Here is a 20,543-nt window from a genome sequence, read left to right as displayed (position 1 = left end):
AAGCTGAGAGGAACATGTCAGTATTTTCTGGGGCTCACAATACTACCGTGGCAGACGGTACCACCGTGACACACGGTACCGCTTTACCATATTTGCCTTTATTTAAATCCTATAACTATACAAATTAATTCTCCAGTTACTTTTTATTAGTTAAGTGGTTAACGTTTCATGTGACTCATCTAGTGGTATCGTTAGTATTGAGTATCACAATACTAAAATTGGTATCAGCATCGTGGGGCAAAATTTTGGTATCGCCCACCAGATTAACTCCTTAACGGTTAAACGTTTTAACGTTATAATTTGAATAGTTTAAACGGTATTTTTTTTTTTAAACGATATTTACATCCCTAATTCACACCACCGTCCAGAAGAGTTTACTCAGCACTGAAAGAGTGAAGCAATGCTATAAAACATGAACAATATGAACAGTCATGATAGAATAAAGAGAAGTGTTTATCTTGTACATGAATCCGTTAAGTACATGAACTTCAAACACCTCACCCTGCATGAAGGCTTTATAGAAAATAAATACTTTTCATGTGGACTGTAGGCTGTCACTCCGACAAGCTCTCGTCTTTGATTTACATGCATAGCGCTTCACGCTGAAGCTAACAAGTGCATTGATTTACAGAATATAACAGAACAGAACCTGCGTTTAAATGCATAGCGCTTCACGCTGAAGCTAAACATTGTGCTGCTGTACCACTGAGCAGTAATTTGAGCAAAGCTTCAGATAGTAAATCAGATTGTTATTGATCCTTTAAGACGAGTGGTTCAACCACAAATACATTTAACCTATTAAGTACCAAATACATTTTTCTTTGGGAAAAAAAAAGGTTTGTTTTACTCGTCTACTTGTTCAGAGACTTGCTCAACTGGTGTAATATGTAGAGGCTAGCAATCTCAAGCAGCCCACGAAACGAAAGATCAGCAAATAAGATCAAGCCCGATTCATAAGGGGAGTTACCCAAAAAGACCTTAAAAAAGGGCAACAAAGCCCCCTTCATTATACAAGGTTGTAACAGGGGAGACCTGGACTGGCCGTCTGACGTATGCTCGATGCTGCAGGAAAAGGGCGGCAGTCCCCTGGAATCCACCTGTCAGTCATGGCAGTGACACAAAGAGGTGGGAAAGAGGGTGTGTGGGCTTTCCCTCTCTCCGAGTGGCTGGGGGGCGGGCTCAAGGGGATTGCTCGGCCTATAAACGGATACTTTGTTGTTCCCTCAGGTCTGCCCTTTTTAGATGAATGAGCCAGCGGAGGCGCTACGGACGGAGTGGGGCTGGAAGAGAGCCGCCAAATAATTACAAATAAAATACAAAGAAAAGAATATTGTGTAGTGAGGAAATGAATGGGCAGACCCCAGGGTTTATATAGGAAAGTGAGGGAACACTAGTGAGTGTAGGACGGAGTCCCGGGCCGTGCAGCACCTTTATTTTGTAGATTTTGGTTAACAGTGTTTATTTTTGTTTTTCTTTGTGCCTTCTGTTTTTGTCTATTATTTAATGCACCTGCGTGTGCGCTAAATACCTTTACCATCGTTGGTAGCAACGGTATCACAGTGCCACCTTGTGGCTGTAAATAAATCGTGCACCCGAGTGGTGTCTAGAAAACCAGTTTACTGTCTCCTGTGTCAGTGAATTTCCCCCATCCTTCCACAAAGGTTATAAGCGTATTTGGCATAGGTGCAGAAAGACAGGCTAATTTACTTTCTTTGCAAGATTATTAACAACCAGACAAGCATGATGAGCCGAATGGCCTCCTCTTGCTAATAAAATGTCTTCTGTTCTTATTTAATGTGCACTGGGGCATTGTTTTGATGGAGACATTTGGCTTGAATACGTTTCAACAGAAATCTGTTCTAACAGCACGGAAGAGGAAGGCATCTACATTAGTGGCCCGTTTGTTTTATAAACGTAGCATTAATACAACTAGGCTTGCTACTATTTGATTTTAGCCCGTTTGTTTTAGAAATGTAGCATTAATATAAGTAGGCTTGCTACTATTCGATTTTTTTTTTTTTTTTGCCAAATCAACGATTAATATTGATGTTTATTTTTAAAAGAATTTATTTTATTTTTCAATTCAAGCAGAGTATGGGCGAATCGACCTTTATGCTATATAAAAAAAAAAAAAAAAAAAACAAGCAAACAAACAGACTTTATGCCGTTGAGAAACGTCTCATTTAGAGAAACCCCTTTATCATATTCGACATGCAACAAAACCATGGTTACCAACATTCTAACTGAAATAACGTTTGGTCACAGCAAAGCTATACCTTGTATAGATATAGATCCTACACAAATTAAAACTGTCTCAAATAAACCGTAGAAAACGCAGCATATAAAGTGTATTACACAGACATTTATAGCATACATTTACAAGTAAAAACAATATGCACAGAACAAAACATTAGACAGTTGAACAGAAGTAACTTGCACTTATTCCGAGCTCCGCCCCTCTCCTTAAGCACAGCTGGACTCACTGGAGGCAAGGCAGACTGGCCCGCTTCGTTCTGCCACGGAGACTTCAGCCGTTGATCTGAGTATTGTGCACAACATTCACCATATATACCTAATAGCAAAAGCTTACCTACACCTTAACCCGCTAATTTCAAAGTAGGCGCTTTGAATGACAGCCGCTGTAGCTGGCAAATGAAAGTGCAGACGGTCTGATGATTGACAGCCTGTTGGAAAACATGGAACAAGTATTGAATAGCAGTTTGTTACGCATGAGGAATGACGGCTGTATTCATGTTATTTTTCTGAAAAGTGATTTAACATTGGATAGAAAAAACTGTTAGTTCCAAAAATGCAAGCACTGCTGTGATAGATGAAGGCTGCAATATGGTAGAGAAGTTAAGATTATTTTGTGTCAAAGCAAATGGCTGGCCAGCAGCACACGGCTGTACAAACAAGTCCTTTGATCTCCAGCCCTGACATGAAAGAAGTTTGCCCTTCGGGAGTCCACTGGGGTATAAAACTAGTTAACAGGTTTTTGCTTAGAAAATACAGCTGGTTTATGACGGGGTCATAAAGCTAGTTTTCAAGGGGACCGAAGAGCCAGGCTCTAAGACTTCAGAGAGATCCAAAAAGAGATAATACTGGGATCAAAGGGTCTTAGGCAAATCGGAGAGATAGGAACAAGGAAGATGACAAAAACCAGATGTATGGACCTTTGTGACACCAGGGTCTGAAGAAAGCACTGAGTTCAGAGATCTTCACACTAGATCACACACACACACACACACACACACACACACACTCACACAAAATGGAATATATGGCAACAGGATAATGAGTTGTACCTTTTCTATTGGTTAAGTGTCAGAGAAAGAGGAGGAGAGAGACACCTATGCAGAAGGGTATTTAATGTCATGCAACAATTGTAAGAACGAGTATTCTGTTTGTCCTGTACCTGGGACCAGGCTCCCTGCATATTTCAATAAACCTAACAACTGACTGAAGAAAAGGACTCTGTGCAGTTTCTTGAATCTACTTACTCACCATCCTCTTTTTTAAGTTACATCACAGCCATTTAAACGAATTAGAGCATTCTAGCGCTGCTTCAGCCAACGAGATCTGTCAGGACAGGATGAAATGACTGACGGTGAAACTACACTAGCCTATTAAGGAATCACTGATTTGACTGACAGCAACCCCCAGACATTCAGAGCGGAACGGAGACGGGACAGACAGCAAGTATAAAAACTACACAGACTAGAGATGATTTCTAAAATTATTATTTTTGGTAAGAAAAAAATAGCGCATGGTTTTACCGACATTCATAAATTTATTTCAGTCGAACTCATATTTTTTTTGGAATAAGACGTTTAACGAGCTTTACCTATTACAATCGAAAAGTAGCAAGCCTAAATATAATGGTTATCTTTGAATTTTTCACTATTGCTTTGCATATGTTAGCAGTGTTTGAAGTACTATCAGAAGCAGTTCTTTGCCAGAAATACGTTTTTTTTATCCGTTGAACTAATTTTATTAAATTATTTGGAAGTGGTGATTTTCAAAATATCTAACACTATAAAACTGTAAAATGAACACAGTGTTTAATATTACGGAATACAAAGTTTGTGTGTATTCCCTAATGTAACACATTATTTTAAATAAAATGTTTTACAGTGTACATGAATCAATCAGGCTAGTCTAGTCCAGCATTTATACTCTGTTTTTACTTGTTCTACTTTCTAAAAGATTTGAACAGTATAGATTCATGGAAGTGTTATGTTGTAGTGACTTTAAGAACATAAGAACTGCTACAAACAAGAGGAGGTCCATTTGGCCCATCTTGCTCATTTGGTTGTTTATTGATCCAAGAAAGAATCTCATCAAGCCATTTCTTGAAGGACCCGTGTGAATCAGCTTCCACAACAGTGCTTCATGTTTTCATTCCTTGCTCACATTTTTAGAGCACTTCCAAGATAACCCTGTATGTAAAACATCTGGCCTAGTTATTAAAAGTCTGCTTCAAGGAAAGTATTTCTGTTAGGGGTGCACTGATAATCAGTAGCCTATCGGCATGGCACCGATATAAGGTAAAAAAAAAAAAAAAAAAAAAATGGCAGTTTTTGTTATTTTAGCCGGTAACTTACACCGATATTCATGCTTGAACTTCTTCCAGCACAAATGTTTGGTCAGGCGCGCTTACTATACTAATGACACAAGAACACTGAGACAGTCATTTCCCCAGTGCTGGGAGATCAACCTGCAGTAAAAATGTCTCAAAAGAGCGGTGTTTGGATTTTTTAAAAACATCTGAAGGCAACAATAGGATAGCGAGTTGTGTGCAGCAGAACAGACTTCACTTGCTACATGAAATCCAACGATGAACTGTGAGTAGAATATTACTTTGATGCTTTTAATTTAAGACTCTGAGTGTTTGCCTGCCCCGTGCTGCTCAACCTCTCCGCGTACGAACAGCAAAACAAGTCTTCTTAGTTAGTGAAGACTGCCGGGTCATTACATATTATTACTACACTTTGGAATTGGAATTTGGCAGCCATTTAACATGTAATGGACATAAGATTCTAGTGTTCGAAAATTATATTGCCCAACATGCCCTGGGCATGTTAATTTCGGTTGGGCATGTAAAAATATATTTCACATGCCCGAGTCGGGCATCTAATTTTTTTTCATGTCATAAAAGTAAAACAAGCTATTCATTAAATGAACAGCTTGTTTTGCTTTTATGCCGCTCACCACGTCGCCAAAAGCAAAAGTTTGTTTCTATGTGGCTATATTAATTTTCACCTTGTTCGCCACAGTGGTAAAACCTGGTGTAAATCAGACCAGCCAGATCAAGCAATGAAGCCTTTTTTATTTTTTTTTCGCCCAATGAAATCACTGTAACTTGCTCCTCACGTAACACGTAACCATAGCAACGCTGTACGGGAGGTGTGTAAATAACTTCCATTGTGTCGAAACGGTGAAAATTACAGGAATATTTTTAAAACAGAAAATAAAAAGCAACTTCACAAAACCCACAGCATTTCTGTTTGATAGTCAGTAGGTCACTATCTCCATTGTTTGATCAGAGGATTAATAAGGTTGGTCAGTGAATATTTATTTAACCAAAGACAGTACACCCTTGATAGCTTACCTGGGATCCAAGCGAAAGACAAAACAAACAATAAAAGTTAAGCTACTAGACTAGTAAGTTATAAAGCTACAAAACTTTTGTTTTGATAGCACATGCTGCATGCTAGTTATACATAAACAAATAATGTCATCTAAATGACTATGTAACATGTTTGTTTTTTTCATACGGTAGTAAATTGAGCATTTATTAAAGAAATCAAAGTAATAATAGCATGCAGATAGCCTACTGCAAATGTGTTGGTAGAGTGGGGTCTGTCATTAAAAAACCTAGCTACATGTTTAAAATAAAATACACATTGTGTCTTGCTGAAACAAACATTAAAACCTATTCATATTTTTAAGTATGAACATTTTATACTGTAGAAACAAATGTCTTCGCAATTCCTGTAATACAATTGTTATTGTTTTAGCCCTGTGAACTTGTAAAGGGCAGACAAGTACAGTACATATTCTACCACTGTACAAATGGTTATAACTGTTGTTTTTTTTTTCCCCACAAGTTCAGTTTGAATAGTACTTCAATACCATTTAGTCAGATCAAAAATTCATATAGCAGATAATGGTGTAAAATGTCATTTTGCTAACAAAAAGGTATATTTTTTTTGGCTAAAATGTGATTGATGGCTTTGTAATATAGCACGTCTGATTATACAGCTAATTAATCTTTGAGTTGTCTACTTTAATTTCATGTCACACATGCTTGTATCAGTTAGAATTCTGATGTTATATGCATGCAAGGTTTTTCTGTACTTCACTTTGGACGTGTAAAAGTTGGAACCATTAATTTCTAACATTTTCTACCCTTGGATTCAAAGTATCGTGATAGTATCGAATATCATGATACTGTGCATGGTATCGTATCGATGCTCCCTAAATGAGATATCGCAGAACACTAATTTGTGTCGTGTTTTACGATTTCAAATGTATGGTTTGTGCACAGGTGTTTTAGGTCGACAGGGAAGGATTGATTGCCTTCCCTGTCAAAGCAGCTCGCATGTAGACTGTGCCGGGGCCCGATTGAATGATTAACAAGCAATCGAGCCCAGGCACAGCTGCAGAAAATAGGAGGAGCAGCTGATCAAACAAAATAGGCACAGGGGCGTGATGTACCCCACCACACCCCCTACTGCTGCATAAACTCCTAATAACAAACCTACACTGTCAGGGGAAACCCGTTCACGATGGGATAACCGTGATCAGTTCAGAGTACATTTAGCAGGGGGCTGACTGCACCTGGTCATGTCAATAATGCAAGACTGTACCTAAACAAGGGGAGCTCTCAATCTCAGGATTGGGGAGCAGAGGTCGTGTGAGAGAAGAAAAAGATGATCTCTAAGTGTGTGTTTATAAAACAGCACATTAAAGCTTGCACCAAACAATTGGAATGTAAATGTTAAATATCCCAGATTCACCGCTTCTCCCCCTTATTTATTACCCCCACCACCTCAAACCAGGGTAGCAGAAAGGAATGCACAGACTCCAAACCTCCCGGGAATTCAAAACCTTCCAGAAGCAAACCATTCTGCAATTACAGTGTAATTAGCAAATCATTCTACATTTACAGTGTAATTAACAAAAGACAAAAGTTCTAGACTAGGCTTAACATTTGTCTTTCACTTCAGATCTGAAGAGATTTGATTAGCTGTGCACAACAATAGCTACGAAGGGAGTTTCCAGCAGCAGCTGAAGAAAATCTTCGGGTCCCAGCCATATCCTTCGGCCCAATATTTTGCAGCCCCGCCTCAAACCCAAAAGCAGTGTCCTATGTATCTTCCCAAGTAGTTCTCTGTGACCTATAGAAAGAAACGAGAGCAACACCCACCTCTGCTCATGCAAACAGCTGCTGGCATATTTCAAAGCACACAGTAAAGGGCAGGCTCACACCAGGCCATCCTTGTCCCAGGCAGGGGATCCATTTCACCAGCACAAGCATGCCAGAGTAAATGCAGCATCAGCGTCCAAGAATTACTGCTCTCCTCCGCACCCGAGGCAAATCTTTGCCATCCACAATGATAGGATGCATTTCAAAAAGTGTGGAGTACAAGTGTAGCGAGGCTATGCTAAGATTGTACAATGCCTTACTCAGACCCCACCTAGAACACTGTGCAGTTCTGGTCACCTCACTACAAACAATGACATCATTGCACTGGAGAAGCAAAGGGCAGCTAAGGTGATCCCAGGACTCGATGACATGAGTGACGAGGACAGGTTGATTGGCTATACCAGCGTTCCCTTGAACAAGGCTAGAAGTTCACTTTTTAAGGCATTAGTGAGGATTTGCTACCTGCCTGGAAAGATTGTAGCAAAGTGGTCTTATTCAGTAGTGGTTTATTTGACTAATAATTATATATAACAATTTAAAAAAATAAACACCTACCTACTGTTTTAAATAGACTGAATATCCCAAACTCACATAGTAGGCCTATATTTAAATCAGAAAGTATTTATTGAAACCACCTTGTGCTAAGTAATGGAACTAATGCAATTCCTTGTCGAAATGTATTTTGTTTCATCTTTAAGTTCTACAGGAATGCAACCATATCTGTCATCTAAGCATTTGATATGCCATCAGTACGGTTAACCAGGTTATGTTTCATCAGTGCAAATTTGCTCTTTGCTCCTTTTTTTTCATAGTTAGAATTTTCATAAAGTAATAATTAATCGGCCTATTACGTGTTCACTTTTAGCGCAGGTGAAACCAGCGTTAACATTATAACAAAACCGGAGCCGCCACTCTCCATGACAAATTAAATTAGCACTTTATAGACACTTAAACTTAATATCCTGTTAGATCATTGCCTGTTATCTTATAAAATCTAGGGCTGTCAATTAATCGCAGTTAACTTCTGCGATTAACGCGTAAATGTTTTTAACACGCGTTAATCGCATTGCTGTGTATTGAGCCTTTCAGCACACCGTACTTCAATCCCAGCCACGACAACATTGTATTGAGTGTCTGAGTGCAGTTATTGTTTAAATAGAAAGTTAGTCACTGAACCGCTTAATGGAGCTAAGCAATAAAAATGAATGGGATTTTTAATTTTTTTTTTTGACGGCTCACTGGACAGAAAGACGCTTACTTGTCTACTGTCAGATGACAGATATGGTTGCATTCTTGTAGAACTTAAGGATAAAATAAAATACTTTGACACAAATTGCATTAGTTCCATTACTTTGTTGAGCACAAGGTGGTTTCAATAAATACTTTCTGATTTAAATATAGGTCTACTATGTGATAGCTTGAGTTATTCAGTCTAGTTCAAACAGTAGGTAGGTGTTTATATTTTTGATTTTTATATAGTGACTTACGTTACGTGAAATGTAATAAACGAGAACCAAAACAGTGAATTTTTGTCCCCCCTTCACTTTCAGCGCCTTTTCCACGTTTGTTTTATTTGAAGTGTCAAAGTTAAATTTCAGTTTTCATTTGCTTGTTCAGCTACAAAAAGGCACAAGTAAAGCTCATGTTATTACTTTATGAAAGTGTGTCTATGGCCACTGTTTACTGTGCAGAAACTGAAATGGCAAGGAATGGAAAAAAAAAGGAAAAAAAAAATAAAAACACGGTGTCAACTTACTATTTATTTTGGGAATAAACAAAACAACGTTTAACTTGAACTGCTATTTGGCATCCTTTGTTTTGTAGTTAATGCACAGGGGTAAAGTAAGTCCCAACACCACGTATTCTTTACCCCTGGGATATTTTTCTACTTTAACATGTTACATAGTGTAAGGTCTTTCTGTAAAATAAAGGCACACACACAGGGCCACGGCCCCCTCTCCCTGCTGCTATGTTTTTCTGCCTGCGTTCAGAGCAATATAATGGCTTTTATTACTTTTTGAAAAAAGAACGAATGTTCGAATGAATATTTAAATTACGAGCAAATATCCGAACATGAAAATCCTGTGTTCGTCCTAGCACTAATAAAAGGTGAGTGGGTTGGAGAAGCTACTAAAAACTGATAAATCAATTACAAAGTGTTAAATCAATAATATATAAAACGTGCACTAATCAAATCTAAATGTAAAATTATAAAAATAAAACATACAAGTGACAAATAAATATGTGAAAGATAAAAGGGGCATTATTGACCCTGTTACACTTATGCCCCAAAAGTGCCCTGTTTCTCAGTCATAATAAATATTGTGATGCTTGAAAAGTGACCTTTTTTCTCAATGAACCCCTGCCCTTTAATGTCCTCTGCACGTTACTGCTGTGTTATAAAGTACTACTATGATGCGGGTCCTCATGCATAAAACTGAGGATCTGTCAATCAGTCTCAGTAAGCTTTCACTGCTTTAAACAGCTCTCTCTAAAAGCCACAATCAGTATTAGAGCTGAGCTGTGATTAAGAATGATTCTCTTGATCAAGACAGTATTTTCTAAGTTTGGGTTTGCGAAATCCCATAATCAAGTTGTTTTCTGCAAGTCTGTCAAAACACACCGAGCCATTTCATGTGTACCTGGTTCCTACCTGCTGCACTTTGTTATTGAGGATCACCTCTCTTTTAAACAGTAGGTTGGATGATTGATTGGAAATTGATTTGCAGCCACATTCCTCCCAATCAATCATCATCATACCAAGACAGTAACTACTGTCATTCTGCAGATGAGCCAATGCAGACAATAAAGCCACAGTCCCTCTCTCAGCTTCAGTTTTACATTGAAATCTACTGTCTTGGTAACTGTTCACTACATTCTTCCTTAGACTAGGTATTCTGCGCACTCTTCACCATCAGATAGCAGACTTTGTTGGCTTTTCAGTTTGTTTATATTCCCTAAAGGTACTATCATCTGTACACAAACCTCCTCCATCCTTCAAGCCATCTTGCCACCTTGTAGTTCATGAAAGCAAAGCAAAAAACAAAAAAAAAAAAGTGCTTTATCCATCTGCTGTTTTTGTTATACGATTAGGTTTTAAACCTACAAATGAGATACTTTGCCATGGTTCATTAACCTTTCGGAAATGTATAAACTATTTTAAAAGGTATCTGTGAGGAAATATGACTTATGATCCAGAATTACGTTTAATTATACCACAGTACGAATTTTCATGAACTGAGAAGACATTTGTGTTTATTAGTATTTATTAATTTGGCTGTCACCTTTATCCAAGGCGACTTACAAGTATTATAATAGAAAACAGAAACAATATTCAAACATTCAAAAGTTACTATTATTATAATAAGATTACTATTATTAGTAGTAGTAGTAGTAGCAGTAGTAGTAATGCTACCAGCCCTCCCGGTTTTCGCAGGACAGCCCTCTTTTTACGTAGCATGTTCCGGTGTCCCCACAACTTTAGTCAAATCTTATTTTTGTCCCGCTTTTGGCTAGTTGTACCATTTTTCATGAATTTCTCAGAGGCTCAACTGTAATTAAGTAGCACCCTGATGGACGTAGGTAAATCTAAAGCCAGCTGGTCCCATAATCCCCGAGACACTAAGACAGGACAAGTTTGTAGAACTGACCCTAAACTGAAAGAAATGAATCTGTAATGAAGTGTTAAACCTTTGCTACATTGACAGTGTTATTAATTACCACAAGGCAGTATAACGATCCAATAGTAAAATGCACATTGAATCTTTTTATTTACATTAGTATTGTAAATAAAGCTGAGCTATATAGAATAAAATGCAGAACCACAACTAGAGAGACTACGAGTTGACCTGAGCACACAGCGCAGATCCACTGCACTTACTGCAACTTAAAAAAAAAAAAAAAAAAAAAAAACTGTTTCCTGCCAGTCAGCTCGCAGTGGCTCATCTAGACACTCCGCGCATAAAATATTATTAAACCGAGGTAAAGAGAAGTTTTCACTGAAAGAAAGCGGTCATTGTATTTCATTGTATTTTATAATAATAAAAGTACACTTGCAGTTGTTTTCTTACTGCATGACATGTTTTGAGTTCACACCTCGGTACTGCAGACTGGAAGAGCGTGGAAACTCTTACTGAGTTACAGTCTTTGCAAATTATGACTCCCGGATGTAGGATTCGGAAAGTTGGTATCTTTAAGTAGTAGTACTGAATTAAAATCCGTTTTGGGACGGGATGAATACATATGTGGGACATAGAGGAGTTCCCCCTCTGTGAGAATCAACTTCGCAATAAGTGGCCCAAAGCGATTTAACCCATGAAATACCTGTTACTTATTCAATTTGTTTTACATTTGCGGGATGCGAATAAGAAGCTGGAATGCAAATAAGAAGCTAGATTGCGAATAAGAAGCTGGCAAATAAGAAGCCAACTTCAGCATTGTATGTAATTCTACTTTTATTCACAATCTCATCTCATTAACTTACTCCAACAGTTTATCATGCATTTTGATTGTCCTTTCACTATAATGAACCCCTTGATATAACGAACAAAAGGCTTGGACCCCAGCAGGGTAGTTATAGCGAGGGTGTACTGTAATAAATAATGTAGGCCAGGGATTACAAGTTAAATGTAAGCTAACTCGTGACATATTTTATGAAAAGCAGCAGCTGCTTCTCTGTTGCTATGGCTGTGCTTTCGTCTAAAATCGAAGTACAGAACCTTGACTCTCGCAAAGCATTCACAATTTCTGACTCAGCTGGTTCATTTAGCGCAGCCACAAACTGCCAGGCGTAGTTTTTCCTTATATGATCTGCACCCATTGATACCTCATGCCTTTCCATCAGCCTTATAGAAAAACAGGCAGACACAGTTTTCACACAAGGAACAAGTGTTTAATTAATGCTACTATTGTAAAATAAACAAGCAAACAAATAAACGCGTGTGCAGACATCTGGCTTTAGAGATGCCCTATTAATATGTGAAAAACATTTAAAGTAATAATAATATTAATAAACAATAATAACAATAACAACAACAATAACAATAACAACAATAGAGAGCAATTCTTACCGACAGATGCATTTGCTTCGTTCGTGGTTGAATGACTTGGATCAGACTGTATCCAGAAAAGTACCCCACAGCACGCTTGTTTAAGAGGTTGTTTACCTCTTGTGCTGGATTTAACCCCTGTAGATGGACTGATATTTGTGGAAGGAGGGTTCTCAGATATTTTATCAACACTTAAAACATTCTTGGCTAGCACTAGCAGGTGCAGCATTGCTAGTATTGTCACTAGAATCCTGCAATGATGTTGCCCTGCAGGTTACGTTCATGTGGACTCTGAGCTTATAGGCTGATCTACACGGCTGGTGGCGAGCTCTGCACGAATGTGACATGCATTCTCACAGAGAGGAATGAGCTGCAAGAGTCACAGACGCAAATATTCTTATGTTGACGCTTTGCAAGAATGCTCTCAAAATGACATGGTTACCTCAATTTTGGAGTCTTGATTGCGGTTGATATTTATGATAACTTGTGAAAGAAAGAAAAAAATGCAAGCATTTTAGTCTTAGAGGGAATGCTGGGCTACACACCGATGTAATTTTATTTATATCAGGGTGTTTTATCGGTTAAAAATGAAAATCTGAAGCCCTAGTTATACAATCATTTCAACTGCTTCAGAGTTGATACAAAAAATACCTGTGGAAATGTCACTGGTAACCCTAGCTGTGGGCTCAGGTTCTTCCAGTGTGGCTAAACACGTTTTAGCTACTTGCAGTGGAGACAACGTAGACAATGCAGAGGCAAGGTAGCCATTTAGAACAGAGCCTTCCACCATTACTAAGGGCTCTACCAATGGCTTACATGCTGCCCTCCTGGTCTCAAAAATTATGCACATGTTGACTCAAAAAGATCTCCCCTCTAGATGGTCAGAGTCCCAGAGTATTACAGAGAGTGTAGACATCTTACATGGCACTCAAAAATCACAACTGCAGGGGTCCCAGATGGTTTCCCCTGGTAAAGGCACAGCAGTGTGTGTGCATGGCAAGTCTTACAGTCAGGGGAGCACTGGGGTCTCTGAGAGTCTCCCCTTGTAAAGGCACAGCGTGTGTGTGCAGGGCGAGTCTCCATCTCTGTTCAATCAAATACTAAAACTCAAAAGACTGCATTTACTAGAAGTGTGTTTGTATTGTGTGCTTTATATGTATGTTGATACAGACTCATTTCAATATTACATTTCAACAAAGCAGTGTTCAAGTATAAGACTGGAGGCACAGTGGGCCAGACCTTGCTTGAGAAGCCATTTAGCTGGCCTGTATCACTGTAACAGCAACATTATTCAACACCCTTGTTAAATTATATGTTGTAGATATCTAAAAAAGAAAAAAAGAGAAAGTCAATCAACAGCCAAATGCTGCAAAGTGCCAATGGCAGCTAGATTATTATTATTATTTATATTGGTGTTTGTTGTGCTGTGTGGGTGGTGGCAAGTACTGCAAATAAACGTGTGTAACCCGATCGCTTGTCACGTGTACACACTTTTTACTTCTTGACTACCCAAACGTGCCTTTTCCATTGCATATAAAGTTTTTACTTATTTCCACGGTGCAATATTTACTAAAGTCCGTCTTTGAAAGTACGGTACTGTTTACATACTAGTAGGAAACTGCACTAGCCACGAAGTTTGTATTATCTATTAATCTCACCACCAGTGCTGTGGGCTGTACGGTTTAATTGGAAATATATAATTAAACAAACACACGTAAAGCAAGACAATGTCCTGCATTGTGCTTTAAAAGGAACTCGATATAAACCCAGATCGTACTGCCCTTTTCGTAGAGTAAACGGTCCTAATATATTGTCGAACCCTCAACACTGGCCAGGAGTCCTCCAAGCTGTATGCAGTGCGAAACTTCGAGCTCTCGTTCCCAAAACGTTTACGAAAACAAACACACAAAAGACATTAACGTTTTATATTTCATGTATCCGAGTCATTATTTCAAATGCAAAGACAAACACACATGAAAATGTCAAGCGTTTCTAAGATTCCTCAAAAGGAAAACAATAATTTATCAATACAACGTGATGAACTTAAGCCAGTCAACTGTTGTTTACACGCGATTTATCTAACCACTACTAGCTCAAAACCATAAACCAATATTTGAACACACACAACAACACTCCTTGGCATACACGATCTGCAAATTCACACACCACCAAATGCCTTGTGTGTGTTTCATCAAAATATAGCTCTTTTTTAGGACCGATTAACTTCTATATTAGTGAAATTGTGTTCTTACCTTTCTCCTGACTAGAAGAAATGATCTCCTCCTCTTTAGGGTTTGCAACCTGGGTAATGATGGACGTGTTGTCCATGGAAACTCAATGATATTCCTTTTTTATTCACTTATTTTTTCTCAATTTGTTTTTTTTTTTTTTTAGCCAGCCTGTCAATTATTATCAGCAGCCAAACCCGGAGCACCACCACAGAAGCACGGCAGGCCCCTTTTTGGACGAACATTAAATTCCAGACCTCCACAAAAAAACGAAACAAAAAAACACACACCTCACAAAAAACTAAATAAAATAAAATAAAATAATATATGTTACAAAAAAAATCCACACAATGTTCCTACCCGTACATCTACTAGTATTTTGCAGTCCGTGGGAGGGGAAAAAAAAGTTTCTGACCGGTTTTTGGTTCCACAGCTTCAATTCGAGTCCCGGTATTGTACAATTTATATACTCCCAGTTTTTTCGAGTTATTACAGAAAAAAGAGGAGCCGTTTCTGTATTCTCTTTCCAACATGGATGCGGTGAGTGTTTGAGATTCACAAGCACAGACCCGCGGCGCGCAGGCGAAAAAGGAGGCGGTTTCCAGGAACCCCCCTCCCCTTCTCCCTCTGTGCTCAATGCAGGGGACTGGTTCGTTCAGCAAGCCGTGTTTTGCAAGGCTACTGCTGTGCAGAACTATGTCCATCCAAGGTCTCGCATGGGTGAACTCCTTGCTTAATTTAGTCATGAAGAAGTCTCTCTGGAGCTTTTAAAAAATTATTCTATATGGTATATTTTGCATAAAATATAATACAATAAAATATGTAGGAGAGACAGGTGCATCATTATATAAAATAATACAGAACCACCTATCAAATATAAGAAATAAAAAAGTAAATTAACTAATAGTTCAGCACTTTACAAGGAAAACACTCCGTGAACGTTTGTAGTTTTAGAAAAAAATGTAATTAGATAATGTACAGTATAGTGCGGATAATGGGCAGCAGTGTGGAGTAGTAGTTAGGGGCTTTGGACTCTTGACCGGCGGGTTGTGGGTTCAATCCCAGGTGGAGGACACTACTGCTGTACCCTTGAGCAAGGTACCTTACCTAGATTGCTCCAGTAAATACCCAACTGTATAAATGGGTAATTGTATGTAAAAATAATGTGATATCTTGTAACAATTGTAAGTCGCCCTGGATCAGGGCGTCTGCTAAGAAATAAATAATAATAATAATATTACAACGTATTTTTTAATCCAGTGTCAACACTGTTGAAACAATGACCAGCACTGAACTAAGAGATGGTCATTTGCTGGCTTTCAATTTATAATCCTGGCTTTCATCTGTTGCAAGGAAAAAACAAGTCAATTTAAAGTAAATTTTTACTTGAAATTCCTATTCATTGCTTTCAACAGCCCTAATAACACCTGCAGCAAACAATATATGCACATTTGCAGTTGTTCATTTGGTAAAGTGTTATATACTTTATCCTGAAACATGGGATATAAGTTTTTATTTATTTATTTTTAATAAAATATGTTATTGTTTTTTAAATGTAATCTTTATACAGAAACTAAATTCCTTAATTCATTATTATACAAAAAAAACATTACTAGAATTATAAATAATAATAATAATAATAATAATAATAATAATAATAATAATAATAATAATATAGAAGAATAAAAGAAAATAAATTGATAAATAGACTCGATACCGCGATGCCTGAAAGTTTAAATAGAAAGTAACAGTAGATTGTTACATCATTAGCTATATAGTGAATGACATCACAAACACATTAGATTTAAAGAGAAATAAGAACATATGAAGAACATAAGAAAGTTTACAAACGAGAAGCGGTCATTCGGCCCATCTTGCTCATTTGGTTGTTAGTAGCTTATTGATCCCAGAATCTCATCAAGCAGCTTCTTGAAGGATCCCAGGGTGTCAGCTTCAACAACATTACTGGGGAGTTGGTTCCAGACCCTCAACAATTCTCTGTGTAAAAAATGGCCTCCTATTTTCTGTTCTGAATGCCCCTTTATCTAATCTCCATTTGTGACCCCTGGTCCTTGTTTCTTTTTTCAGTTTGAAAAAGTCCCCTGGTTCGACATTGTCAATACCTTTTAGAATTTTGAATGCTTGAATCAGATCACCGCTTAGTCTTCTTTGTTCAAGGCTGCACAGATTCAGTTATTTTAGCCTGACTGCATACGACATGCCTTTTAAACTCAGAATAATTCTTCTTTGCACTCTTTCTAGAGCAGCAATATCCTTTTTGTAACGAGGTGACCAGAACTGAACACAGTATTTTAGATGAGGTCTTGCTAATGCATTGTAAAGTTTTAACATTACTTCCCTTGATTTAAACTCAACACTTTTTATTATATACCTGTGCATCTTGTTGGCCTTTTTTATAGCTTCAACACATTGTCTAGATGAAGACATTTCTGAGTCAACATAAACTCCTTCTTCAATTTCAGTATCTCCTATATGGTATTTATAATGCACATTTGTATTGCCTGCGTGCAGTACCTTACACTTTTCTCTATTAAATGTCATTTGCCATGTGTCTGCCCACTTCTGAATGCTGTCTAGATCATTCTGAATGACCTTTGCTGCAGCATCAGTGTTTGCCACTCCTCCTATTTTTGTATTGTCTGCAAATTTAACAAGTTTGCTTACTATACCAGAATCTGTCATTAATGTAGATTAGGAATAGCAGAGGACCTAATACTGATCCCTGTGGTACTCCACTGGTTACCTCGTGCCATTTTGAGGTTTCTCCTCTAATCAGTACTTTCTGTTTTCTACATGTTAACCACTCCCTAATCCATGTGCATTAATTTCCTTGAATCCCTACTGTGTTCTGTTTGAGAATTAATCTTTTATGCAGGACTTTGTCAAAAGCTTTCTGGAAATCTAAATAAATCATGTCATATGCTTGGCAATTATCCTGTTTCATACCTTCATAGTTTGCCTTTCTAAAATTGTAAACCTTAGCTTTAGTCTTTACTTTTTGGGTTTTAAAAAGCACTTCAAATGAGACCATGTTGTGGTCTGAGTTTGCCAATGGTTCTCTGACCTCTGTTTTAGTTATTGTGTCTTCATTATTTGAAAAGACTAAATCAAGGCATGCCTCCCCTCTAGTCGGTGCCTTGATAAATTGCGTTAGGTAGCAGTCATTTGTCATTTCCACCATTTCAATTTAATCTGTTGTGCTCCCCACCATGTTTTCCCATTTTATATGCGGGAAGTTGAAATCCCCCATTAGTATGGCTTCTCCTTTGCTACACACATTATGTCATTGTATAACAGATTATTTTGCTTGGCGTCTGAATTCTATTATTATGCCCTTTGAATTTGTGTCCATTATTCTGACCCATATAGATTCTGCGTTGTTTTCTTCTCCCAGATTTAACACATGGGCTCCAACACTATTTTTGATGTATATCGCTACCCCTCTGCCTCTTCTGTCCTGCCTGTCTTTCCTATACAGTGTATGCCCACTAATATTATATTCGTCTCCATCCCTCTCGGATAACCAGGTTTCTGTAACACCTATCACATTGTATTTACTTGTTAGTGTAGTAACTTCAAGTTCTAACATTTTGTTTTTTAGACTTCTAGCATTTAGAGAAATACATTTAATGGCTGTCTTACCTGAGTTGTTGCCCTTGTTTTAATGTGATATTGTCTTGGGCAAGGCAGTGGAGTGTATTTATGATAACCCGTCTTTGACCCCATTGTACCTCGACATTGAAACACCTCTCAAACCATGGCCTTGGTCTCCCAGACACCACTGCCATCACAAAAGGAATAGTCCCGTTGAGATTAAGTTCAGGAGAAACTGATATGCAGACAGAGTTCAGGAGAACTAGGCTGTAGTTTGATATGTTGTTCAATACCTTGTGATGGGAGGGGCTTGTGAATTGACCTCCCTGATGTGTCTGGCAGCTGCTGAACCCGTGTGGACACGGTGTAATGATGAATCAGAGGCATGTCATTATGAGTCAGTGTGCTGCAGCTGCTGAACCCGTGTGGACACAGTGTAATGATGAATCAGAGGCATGTCATTATGAGTCAGTGTGCTGCAGCTGCTGAACCCATGTGGACACAGTGTAATGATGAATCAGTGGCATGTCATTATGAGTCAGTGTGCTGCAGCTGCTGAACCCGTGTGGACACGGTGTAATGATGAATCTGAGGCATGTCATTATGAGTCAGTGTGCTGCAGCTGCTGAACCCGTGTGGACACAGTGTAATGATGAATCAGAGGCATGTCATTATGGGTCAGTGTGCTGCAGCTGCTGAACCCGTGTGGACACGGTGTAATGATGAATCAGAAGCATGTCATTATGGGTCAGTGTGCTGCAGCTGCTGAACCCGTGTGGACACAGTGTAATGATGAATCAGAGGCATGTCATTATGGGTCAGTGTGCTGCAGCTGCTGAACCCGTGTGGACACGGTGTAATGATGAATCAGAGGCATGTCATTATGGGTCAGTGTGCTGCAGCTGCTGAACCCATGTGGACAAGGTGTAATGATGAATCAGAAGCATGTAATTATGGGTCAGTGTGCTGCAGCTGCTGAACCCGTGTGGACACGGTGTAATGATGAATCAGAGGCATGTCATTATGGGTCAGTGTGCTGCAGCTGCTGAACCCGTGTGGACACGGTGTAATGATGAATCAGAGGCATGTCATTATGGGTGAGTGTGCTGCAGCTGCTGAACCCGTGTGGACACGGTGTAATGATGAATCAGAGGCATGTCATTATGGGTCAGTGTGCTGCAGCTGCTGAACCCGTGTGGACACGGTGTAATGATGAATCAGAGGCATGTCATTATGGGTCAGTGTGCTGCAGCTGCTGAACCCATGTGGACAAGGTGTAATGATGAATCAGAAGCATGTAATTATGGGTCAGTGTGCTGCAGCTGCTGAACCCGTGTGGACACAGTGTAATGATGAATCAGAGGCATGTCATTATGGGTCAGTGTGCTGCAGCTGCTGAACCCGTGTGGACACGGTGTAATGATGAATCAGAGGCATGTCATTATGGGTGAGTGTGCTGCAGTGAAATATGCTTACGTGAAGAACATTACACTTAGCATGAGAAAAACTGCAGGGCAATTCTCCAGTGTCAGTAACACCCAGTGTTGGGGAAGTTACTTTTAAAAAGTAATCCATGACAATTCAAAGTTACTTGAACTAAATTGTAACTAGTTTCAGTAAATTACTTTACAGTTTACAATTACAGTTACAAATAGTTAATTTAAAGAGATGTATTGTTTTCAACAGCTTCAGTTCTGGCATTACTGTATAATTGGCTCCAGCCCCATTTTAAACTTTCTTACATCTCACAAGATTGCAATGTGACCGCCCATCTGGCCAGTGAGAAGCAGTGTTTGTTTGTTTGCTTGCTTTAAAGAGCCCACACTTACATTGGGTTCATTGGAAGAGTTATGGAATGTAGAGCTCTGTTGTCATGGACACTGAAAAGACTGATGTTCACAGTGTTGGTTCCCTCTGGCCCCATTCTGGGTCATGTGACCAGCCCTCGTACTGAGACACCCACTCACACACTCACTCATCCACTCACTCACTAACTCACTCACTCACTCACACACTCACTCACTCACTCACACACTCCCCAAACAAAGGATTTCTGTCTCTTTTTTTATACATGTGGCCACTCCCCAATTAGCACCAATTACCTAACTGGGGAATGGCTGTACCTCTTAGAGGCGGTACAGCAATGAGCTCCTGTGCTGGCAGTGTGCTGGAACCCCTGCTGCTTCAGTGACCCCCTACCTCCTGAACATTGCAGTGTGT

The 20,543-nt window shown here is 38.9% G+C and overlaps 1 protein-coding gene across 4 annotated transcripts in view; it reads right to left on the bottom strand.

Moving 5' to 3' along the window:
• ctdspla (CTD (carboxy-terminal domain, RNA polymerase II, polypeptide A) small phosphatase-like a) overlaps positions 1–15,435 on the bottom strand; it is a 60,719-nt gene extending 45,284 nt beyond the window's left edge. For all 4 annotated transcript variants that reach the window (XM_033993237.3, XM_033993239.3, XM_059018780.1 and 1 more), the window contains exon 1: positions 14,733–15,435. In XM_033993237.3, the coding sequence (XP_033849128.2) occupies positions 14,733–14,808 (76 nt within the window). In that variant the 5' untranslated portion in view covers positions 14,809–15,435. The remainder of the gene's footprint in view (positions 1–14,732) is intronic.
• Between the last annotated feature and the right edge of the window lie 5,108 nt (positions 15,436–20,543).

Source organism: Acipenser ruthenus, chromosome 3, assembly GCF_902713425.1.
Source record: "Acipenser ruthenus chromosome 3, fAciRut3.2 maternal haplotype, whole genome shotgun sequence".
NCBI classification, from domain to species: domain Eukaryota; kingdom Metazoa; phylum Chordata; class Actinopteri; order Acipenseriformes; family Acipenseridae; genus Acipenser; species Acipenser ruthenus.
Note: the sequence above shows the minus strand (reverse complement) of the source record. Positions and strands in the feature narration are given on the sequence as shown.